The 11,046-nt window shown below is 37.5% G+C and overlaps 1 protein-coding gene across 1 annotated transcript; it reads left to right on the top strand.

Annotated features, from left to right (window-relative positions):
- Positions 1–2,018: 2,018 nt before the first annotated feature.
- Positions 2,019–10,436, top strand: edf1 (endothelial differentiation-related factor 1). Its single transcript, NM_200745.1, is given in 5 exon segments — positions 2,019–2,187; positions 2,493–2,544; positions 2,803–2,963; positions 3,041–3,134; positions 10,061–10,436. Coding segments are annotated over 5 exon segments (441 nt in total). The 5' UTR covers positions 2,019–2,112; the 3' UTR covers positions 10,120–10,436.
- Positions 10,437–11,046: the final 610 nt, after the last annotated feature.

Below are 11,046 nucleotides of genomic sequence, written 5' to 3' on the forward strand. Positions count from 1 at the left end.
TTCAAAATATATACTTTGCATAAAAACATTATAAATATACTCTGCACATTATAAATAAAACAAATTTTAATACGAATTTCATCAAACAAACACAATTAATGTGTTTATTCCTTTATTAAGATGTTCATGTTAATGTTTACCTTCACCGTTTCATTTAGGGAAACTCCTGAGGTAAATAAGTAATATCTCTGAACTTTAATAATAAATCTAAATAAAATGCTGCGCTTCCCACCTCCAGTCGCAATGACTTCTGGGACTTCCAGAGCGAGCTCGCTGTTGAAGTCTGCATCGGTGCGTCCTCGATATCAAGAACACATCCGGGAAGTTTCACGCGTCCTCCGTACTTGCGGTCTTGAGTATTGGAACTGAACTTAGGCAGCTGATGATGACGTTTCACGAGGACACAAGACCGCTGAAGAACGCATATTGAGAAACAAGCTTTTTGAACAACACGGAATGAGAGATAGGCATACATTTATGCGCGGCTAAATAAAACGCAAAAAAAAAGTTTTGCATGAAATAATTCTCATACTAAGTACTTTTGCATGCACAGCAGCACAGAAACATGACAAAACAGTGACACAGCAAAGACGAACTGCTGCTCTTGCTGTTTTCAAAAGACGCAAATGAAGATGCAGCTGTTTGTCTGCATTGCAGACAACCATATCCATATCCATAGACAACCATATCCATGCTGGCACATAAAACCTAAGGATGTTCCATATTTAATCTAGTTTCGTTATGTAACTATTTATAGTATAGTAAATATTTATATCTATTTTTTTACTGAGGATTTGCACCATGTTTATTTGGACTTTGACACATTATTTATTATTTTCTTATTTTTATTTGTTCATTGTAAGTGGTGTTGTTTATAGTAACTAAAAATATATTATTTGAAAAAAGTCAAATTTGCTTCACTGTTCTATTATTTTGTAACATACCGTATACCGCGAAACCGTCAAACCGTGGTATTGTTTTAGACGATTATCATACCGTGAAAAATTCATACCGTTACAACCCTAATGTGGTTTATTTTCTTTAAACGGATATAAACAAACTAATATTTTATTCCTATTAAAAACAATAAATTAACTTGAACTAAGATACTAAATTGCTGCATTTGTATTATTTCTTGTTATTCATAACTTGCTAACAACTTTGCTAATTCATTCAAGTTGTTGCGGATGCAGATGCAGTCAGATGCCACGAGGGGCAAATTAAAAGCTTTTGACCATTCATGACACACACTATATCATATGATAGAGAAAATAGATTGTTATAATAATAATAATAGCTATGGAAAGAAAATTAAGAGACCACTTTCTCTGTATGTTCTCTCATGATATACTGGATTTATTGAGGGTTCATATTAGCTTTATTCTATAAAGGTCTGATAACATTTCTTCCAAATAAGAAAGAGAATATTTGTTTTTCTTCAGAAAGTGACAAATGGAAAGACTATAATAAGTATCAAATGTATTAATTTATTGTGATAGATAAATCTGGGTTCCAGACACTTTTCAGAAGCTAAAACATTGGTATTGTGTTGTTCTAAAATAAATGTAACCTCGTCAAAAAACATGACAAAAATAACAACGTTCGTTTAATTATTAATACATTTTTACAGCATTTTAAAATCGTTGTTATTTACAAAAAAATAGGTGGTTTGTTAATTTTAAGCTGTAACAAATGTGATCTTATTTCTAATAAAAACGTTAATATTATAACGTTAATATATAATAATACGTTATTTTCTGTCATTCACAACTAGCTAACGTTAACTTTGCTAATTCGTTCAAGTTGTTGCGTCAGATGCCACGCATGGCAAATTAAAAGCTTTTGACCGTTCATAACACGCACTATTTATCTAAACTTATAATAAATTGTACGTTTTTCAGTACAATTTTAAAACCCACACCTTCTCAATACGATAAGCTTTACTCACGTTAAAGGGGCTTGTTGACATGTGCCCACACGGTGACGTATATCCGGTTTAGTTCACTAGCATAAAGAGCAAAAAGGGACGTGCTCGACAACTTCAACGCCCCGCAGTTGCCCTAAAATCAAACACCTCTAAACACACAACAACAACAAAATCATCCAAAAATCATGGCAGAATGCGACTGGGACACGGTGACCGTTTTGAGGAAGAAGGGATCGGCCGCGCAGTCCAAGTCGAAGCAGGTATTTCACACGCTTCTGCTACATATAGTTTGCTGACGTGATTAGTTCACGTATGACGAGCACATTGTTGCTTTGACCTGTTTATAAATGTTTGTCTTCGACTAATGCGATATAATGTGTGTCCCAAAGCATTAAATATCAATGTGACAGTAAAAGGAGTAGTAATGTTAACGTATAACTTCGAGAATTAGCCAGTATGTGAAACGTGCTGTTGGAGGCCATAATAAGTGTGATCATAACAACACAGTTCAAAGATCTACATGGAGTTTCGGTTTACATAACAACGTTATAACCTCTGTTTTTAGGCTGTGACTGCTGCTCAGAGAAAGGGAGAAGCTGTGGAAACGTCTAAGAAATGTAAGAATACATACCTTTTATATAAGATCTGTTTATATCACTAACTGGAGTGAAATGTGCTGGTAATTTCATTGAGGTAAAGTTGGTTTTACCTTCACACATAGTCTTAAAAAGTCTTACATTTTATTTCATAAAACCTGTAGAAACCATGTACTTGAACCATGGAAATCGTACCAAATAGTTCAATATTATATAGAGTATTGGAGCATTGCTAGCAAGTACACTGAGTAAACAATCTTGTTTTTTTTTTCTCCTTAGGGGCTGCTGGGCAAAATAAACAACATGTTGTAACCAAAAACACAGCCAAGCTGGACAGAGAGACGGAGGAGCTCAGCCACCAGAGAGTGCCACTTGAAGTGGGCAAAGTGATCCAGCAGGGCCGGCAGAATAAGGGCCTCACCCAGAAAGATCTGGCTACTGTGAGTGTTTGCCAGACTTACCGTAAGGTTCATTTATTTTTGAGGTGGTGAAATATAATTGTGCGTTTCTCTTGCAGAAAATTAACGAGAAGCCACAGATCATTGCAGAGTATGAATGTGGGAAGGCTATCCCCAATAATCAGGTCATGGGGAAAATCGAGCGAGCCATTGGTAGGATTTTATCCTTCTTCTATTTGTTTTGGTCACAATAGCTAATTGTCTACTGTAATAAAGTTTGTGTTATTTTAATGATATTATCTTAGGCTAGGCTGTTTATTTGTAAAGCACAATGGGCTACGGTTGAAGTCAGAATTATTAGCCCCCGTTTACCTCCCCCCTCTTTCTGTTTAACAGAGAGATTTTTTTTTTCAGCACATTTCTAATCATACTAGTTTTAATAAGTCATTTCTAATAACTGATTTATTTTATCTTTGCCATGATGACCGTAAATAACATTTTACTAGATGTTTTTCAAGATACTTCTATACAGCTTAAAGTGACATTTAAAGGCTTAACTAGGCAGGATAGGGTAATTAGGCAAGTTATTGTATGATGATGGTTTCTTCTGTAGACTATCGGAAAAAATTATAGCTTAAAGGGGCAAATAATATTGACCTTAAAATGTTTTTAAAAAAATAAAAAACTACTTTTATCCTCCGAAATCATTTTCGCCGAAATCAAACAAATAAGGCTTTCTCCAGAAGAAAAAATATTATCAGACATACTGTAAAAATGTTCTTTTCTCTGTTAAACATCATTTGGGAAATATTTAAAAAAGAAAAAAATTCAAAGGGGGTCTAATATTCTGACTTCAACAGTATATGCACAGCTTGTGTTTTTCAGCCACTGATAAACTTCCAGTGAAAGATTTATGTGATTATTTTCAATTTAATAAGGTTCTTTTTACAGAGTCAGTGTTGTCATGTAATTAAAATAGACATTTAAATAGACTTAGGGTGCTTTCACACCTGTAAATAGATGGTTTTGTTCTAAGGGTGCTTTCACACCTACACTTTTGTTTTGGAACATATCTCCTTTGCCCAGTTAGCGCGGTTCGTTTGGCATATGTGAACAGGGCAATCGCGCTCTGTTCCGCGCCAAAGTAATCGCTCCGAGATCGCTTGAATGAGGTGGTCTTGGCTCAATTGAAACTAACCCTGGAGCGGTTCGATTGCAGTGAGAAAGCGATCCGATCCGAGCGCGGTTATATCACAGTGTTTTATGGATATGTAATAGGCATACGGCTGTATGAAGAGAGAATTATGAGTATGGCGGGAAGTTTCGCAAGTCTCCGCATGCTCGCAAACGAGTGATAATCTCCCGGTAATCTCGCGTCTCCCTCCCGGTCCTCAAATAGGCATCATCACGCACCCTTCTCACCCCTCCCCACCGCATCTCTCCTCAGACACGTCGCGCACGCGCACCCTGTCAATCACCACCAAACCACCACCTCTCCTGACAGCTTAGCGTCACGCTGCAAAATAAACCCTGACACTGACCAATGTAAGGAGAGTTTACTCGCAGTCGCACGTGACTTGTTTTAGCTCTTTTGGTCCGATAAGAAACTTTGCAGTGTGAAAGCGAACCGCTCCAAGAGCAAAGAGCAACAATGTAACATTTGTAATCTCTGTTTCGGAACAACTGAATCGATTCATAGGTGTGAAAGCACCCTAAAACAGATAAAAATAGGAACAATGTTGCACTTTGTTCTTCTTGGTGCGGTTCGCTTTCACTCTCCAAAGTTGGTAAATGGACCAAAATAGATAAAACAAGTTACGTGCGAGTAAACTCTCCTCACACTGGTTCCACGGTTTATTTCATAGTCTCTCAGCTGTCATGCATCCCTATTTTAATTTATGACGATGAGCAAAAAGACATTATAAACCCCTTTCACAAAGTAATACCGGTAAATATCCGTAAATTTTCGGAACGACTTTACCGGTAAATTCATAAAAAAGATGTTCACACAGGCACAGACGTTCTGGAATTTTTCAGGAAAAGATCATACACGCATCCATTCCAAAATACCAGTAAATTCTGACATCATTATCCAGAAATGACCTGTAAACGGCTGCACTTTTATTTGTAAACAAAGAAGGGGTCGACATTTTCTTGATGGTTTCACTTTTATTTAAAGCTTTAGCATTCATGCAGCTGCTTTGTGAGACATCCAAAGGCAGAAACGTGAACCACAGCTAAATGTTTACACACTTGACTACATTATAAGTATTGTGAACATCTTATATGAAAACGTATGGAGGAACACTTTCGCATGTTGATATGTACATATTGTGTGTGTGTGCTGAAGCTCACCCGCTCCTTCATGTGCACACACGTCTTGAAGGTAGACAAACAGCGGTTTATTATAAGCATTTTATCAATATATTTTTAAACAGTTGGCATTAAGAAGGAACATAGAAACGTTATCTACCTAACATCTAACGGGTAAATGTGTCTGGAAAAATATAAAAGGTTTTTATTTTCCTAAACCGCGCAGGTGTGAATGCGTCTGAGTGTTCTGATTGGCTAAATTAGACGGCTTACGTCAGCACGTTCTAGTCGTGAGCACACTCTTTCCGGCAGTTATCCTTCTGCATTCACACAGCATTCCAGCAAATTACTGGTAATGTTACAACTTCTCTTTAAGGAAAATTGCTGGAATTAATTTACCGGTATTTTCAAAAAGGGCCTGTTCACACATACAGACTTTCACTTTTATATTCGACATGAAACACACACTTGTCGATAGGAACTAAGATATCCCGCCCTACTCATTCTCTCTTCATATAGCCATATAAACCTATTACATATCCATAATACACGATGTTATAGCCTCGTTCATTGGATCGTATTGCTTTCTTACTATAATCAATCTGTTCCAGAGTTCGTTTCAATCAAGTCGAGACAACCTCATTCAGGCGATCTCGGACCGATTGTTTTAGCGCGGATGCGAGTGCGATTGCTGGTTTCACATATGCCAAACGAACCACGCTAACTGGGGAAATGCGCCAGCTTCTGAAACAAAAGTCTAGGTGTGAAAGCACCCTTAAGCATTCATTTAGTTATTGAGGCGTAAAACGAGATGAAAAGCTGTGTAAACACAAGTTCTGTGTGAAGCAGCAGGCTACTGCAGAAACTCTATTGAAAATACAATGGTTAAATAAATTGGCAAATTTTAAAGACATGGCATGAAAAAAATGGAACTTAATGCAGTGCTTCTTTGAACTCGCATATATTGTATATCAATCAGGCAGTGAAGATTGATGATTTATAAAGAAATTGCACCTTAAACATGGGGATTTTGTAATGGCGCTATCGGAATGGCTGTTGTCACCGGAAGCGCTTGGGCTGGCTGACTGAAAATCTAAAGTCTGTGTGTATATACCCCATTAAAAACAACAGGGGCCTCATGTATCAACGCTGCGTAAGCACAAAAACTTTGCGTACGCCAGGTTTCACGCTCAGAATCGCTCACGTTTGGATTTACTAACGATGAACTGAACGTGGGAATGTGCGCAGCTCCACGGCAGCTTCTTGGCTGGCGTACGCACATTTTTTGTGCGTGTCTGTTTTATTTCCATTGGCGACTCCTAGAGGCAGTTGTGTTAAATTCCTCTCTACAAAGTGTCTGAGCCTTGCAATGGCAGCTGTATGAGACGGGTTCATCTAGCAGGTATATAAGGTTTCCATACTATACAGTTGACCAGCTAAACATAAAAGCGCAATTTGCAGCGGTCGCCTGTTTTCCCAATGTAATCTGAGCTATCTAACGCACGCACATTGCTATAAAGACACTATCTGAAGATGAATTTGCATGCGTGAATCAGAAACATTTCCATTCAATAAATGTGCAAATAAAATATGATGCACAAACTTATTAATGATTCCAACTTGTCTTTCTCGTGATAAATAGTAGGCAAAATCTGATATGTAGTGGGGGAAAAAAGAAGAAAGAGTTCATCAGACGCTGGATTCGAACCGAGTTCATGCTCGATTGTGTCAAAACATGTTGACATGCATCTTACGAGCTGCGCCACTGAGACTGTTAAGGGCATTGCAACATTTTACACCTATAAACCACACTATTTCTTTTTTTATTCACTCAGTGCGATGTTCAGACCCAACTGTGTTAACCGCATCAGCTAAACTCTCCCACTCTATTTTTTTCTTTTGTTGTTTATTCCGGAGAACAAACTTGCAAATAACACCGCTTTTCTCTGGTCTACCTCCGAAAGCAGCACCTCCAATTCACATTCTGTTCAAAGTTTCTCTTTTTGCTTGCTTTTGCCTTTGCTTTTTCGTTGGGTTTTGCCAAAGTGAAGTCATTAGCATATTCATACGGGGGAGGAGGCAGGGAGGGGTTTTGTGCTCGTGCATGTTGCGCTCAGTTTCACGTTCATTCAGATGTACAAAAGAATATGCGTAATATTCGGCGTACGCAGTGTTTCATACATCTGAATTTTTTTCTGCGTACGCAATGTTTTAGTATGATTTCCACGCAAGTCTTCGTACATGAGGCCCCAGGTGACCAATGCGCTGTACAGAAACTTCTGACTGTCTCCATGAATAGCATAGGTATTAGAACTGCCTCCACATTGAGGACCTTCAAAATGTCTCGAAGCTAGGGCTGTGCGATTTAATATAAATTCAGTTTCAATAATAAAGTACACATTACTCCATGCAGGAAAAACCCAGAGTAATAGAATAACACACCAAAACAAGAGATAAAGTTGCAGAAGAGTGCTGTGCAAAGGGCAATGTTAGACTATTCTCATGTGTTATTGACAACATGGCAGATGTACAAGTACGTTCATTCTAAGTACTCCTATTCATAACTAAAAATAATAATAAAATAGTTAATGTCTAAAACGTTAAGGTAACTTCGTTTGTTGATCTGGAGTATATACTCTGGGAACACGGCTCTTTAGCTTGTATGATATTACTTGAATATTATTATCATCATGTCTTATTTTCATTTATAACCATATATTTATGGTCATTCTATCATCCTTTATCACACATTCAATGCTTTTGGACTCAAGCCAAATGAGAAAACAACGATAACATGAGGAAAATAAAGATAAGCTGCAATCGTGCTGTTAAAATTGGCCAAATTTCCTAATGTTTTACTTCATGTAATGAGCTGTTCATATGTGCAAACAGGAAATGATGTGTTTCTCTGGTAATGCTATCCGTCTAAATAAACCTACTTTGGTCAGGTGGTACAAGCTGTCAGGAAATTGTATATTAATATAATGGCTGTTTTTTAAAAAAGATCATTTAGTCTTACTAATTGTAAATGTGAATTTACAGCATCATTACTCTGGTCTTTACTGTCACATGATTCTTCAGAATCTATACCTGACTAAAGTCTTGTCGTCAATCCCAGTTGTAAGAGCAACAAATAATAACTTCTAGTTGATCATTTGGAAAAGTGGCTGAAGGCAGATTTTTCTGATGAATCATTTGTTGAACTGCATCCAGATCATCACAAATACTGCAGAAGACCTACTGGAACCTGCATGGATCCAAGATTTTCACAGAAATTAAGTTTGGTGAAGGAAAAATCTTGGTTTGGGGTTACATTCAGTATGGGGGCATGCGTGAGATCTGCAGAGTGGATGGCAACATCAACAGCCTGATGTGTCAAGACATTTGTGCTGCCCATTACATTACAAACCACAGGAGAGGGCAAATTCTCCAGCAGGATAGCGCTCCTTCTCATACTTCAGGAAAAGAAGACCTTAAAGAAGGTCAAGCTGCTCCAGGATTGGCCAGCCCAGTCACCAGACATGAACATTATTGAGCATGTATTTGGTAAGAGGGAGGAGGCATCAAAGATGAATCCAAAGAATCTTGATGAACTCTGGGAGTCCTGCAATAATGCTTCCTTTGCCACTCTATTACTTTATTAATAAGTGATTTGAGTCATTGCAGAGATGTATGGATGCAGTCCTCTAAGCTCATGGGAGTCAGACACAATATTCATTCTTTTTCCACTGCAGCATGACTGTATATTCTATGCTGTACATTATTTCTGTTAAGTGACAAGACTTTTGTCTAAGGAAAGTCAGACCGTACTGTCCTAATTAAATAATTAAAACTCAAGGCATGATCATACTATATTTTGGTAAAATAAGCATAATCTAGAGGTCTTTGCCTTTCATATAAGACACTTCTGATATCAAATGGTCAACTATAAGTCAAGTTATTATTTGTTGTTCCTAAAACTTGGACAGATAATAAGACTTTTGTCAAGGAGGGTATTCCGATATGCTAATTATTGTTGCTCATTTTTAAGTTTTTTTTTTAAATAGAGAGTTCAATACTAACAGATATTTAAAATTGAAATCTTTTGTTTTATAATGTTTTTGAAGTCACTTTTGATCTATTTAATGAAGGTTGAGTAAAATAATCTTTAAATTGCTGCACCTTCCTTATTAGTAGATACTACAAAGTTCTTAATAAATATACATCGAATAACATATAATGCAGTGGTTCTCAAAGTAAGGGTCGGGACCCCTTGAGGGGTCGCAGAACAATGAAGGGGGGTCGCCTGGTGATTTCCAAAAATCTACTTATTATTATTATTAGGCCATAAGACTTACCATATTTTATCCATAACCAACTGAAGAGAAAAAAACAGTCGTTTATAGTTACTATAGTAGCTTATTTACTAGTTCTATTGGATTGCGACCCCTGGGGTAATTACATTATATTAAAGACAATAGCGTCAGATGCAGCAGATTGATTTTATAACACCAGGTTAAACTTTCTGGCCCATTTACAGCACTCACATCCAAAAAAAAAAAAATTAAACGAAGAATAGACTTTGGTCTATTTGTGTGTGTGTGTGTGTGTGTGTGTGTGTGTGTGTGTGTGTGTGTGTGTGTGTGTGTGTGTGTGTGTGTGTGTGTGTGTGTGTGTGTGTGTGTGTGTGCGCGCCATTGCATGCAAGTTTTCTGTATTTATAACCACCTCAGAGGATATTGGGGGTCGCGAGTCACTGGTATTGTTATTTTAGGGGTCGCGTGCTGAAAAGTTTGGGAACCCCTGATATAATTAATAACATCATTTTTCTCTGTTTAAATTTTTAGGCCTTAAGTTGCGTGGGAAAGACATTGGGCTGCCCCTCGAAGCCTGTTCCAAGAAATGAGTACAAAATCCTCGAAAGATCCACCATCCACTGGAACCTCCCAGTGCTAATAAGATCTTTACAGTCAATCTCTGTTAATTGCTGCATTACTCTATTTCATGGTGGACCAGACGCACTCATTTTACCACCTACACGAAATGCGTATTATCTAACGTTCTATGTCAGATGATAAAAGAAGACTTGGATTATTATCTTTTTTTTTTTTAGCCTGCTCACTGCTTTGAAATAAACTTATTTCTATGAATGACTAAGATGTGTTCTGATTGCTGCTTTTTTTCTTCTTCAGATGATGCATTAAAGAAGAGACACTCAAAAATCTTTTTTTTTTCTGTCTTTTTTCCATGAATGTTGATTTTGAGATTTGGAGCTTTTATTTTTTTGCTTCTAATGTAAAAACATCCAAAACACACTTAATGTAATGTAGTGTGTGTATTTATATAACGCATTTATTGTGTATGGCCATACACCCAAAGTGCTTCACAATCTCTAGGAGGGGGTCTCTCCACACCACCACCAATGTGCAGCATCCACTTAGATGATGTGACGGCAGCCACAGGATAATGCCACTCATCACACACCAGCTATAGGGGGAGTGGAGAGATAGTGATACAGCCAATTCGGTGGATGGGGATGAGTGGGAGGCCATGATGGCCCGATAAAGGGAATTTGTCCAGAATATCGGGGCACACCACTAACATGTTTACTACTCTTTACAAGACTTAGCATTGTCAGTTTGAATCCCAAGGATAATGAGAATACAGTAGGCAGAAAGGAAGATGGCAAAAGTAAATTAAGGTAAAGTTGGTTTTATAATCGCACATTAGTTTAGTGACAGCTCCATACACTGTTTACCATGGTACAATTAATATTCAGACTGACAACACGTGTAAACATGACTACAAACATCCAACATTAGGACTATTTAAT

The sequence above is a fragment of the Danio rerio genome, chromosome 5 (genome assembly GCF_049306965.1).
Source record: "Danio rerio strain Tuebingen ecotype United States chromosome 5, GRCz12tu, whole genome shotgun sequence".
NCBI lineage: Eukaryota > Metazoa > Chordata > Actinopteri > Cypriniformes > Danionidae > Danio > Danio rerio.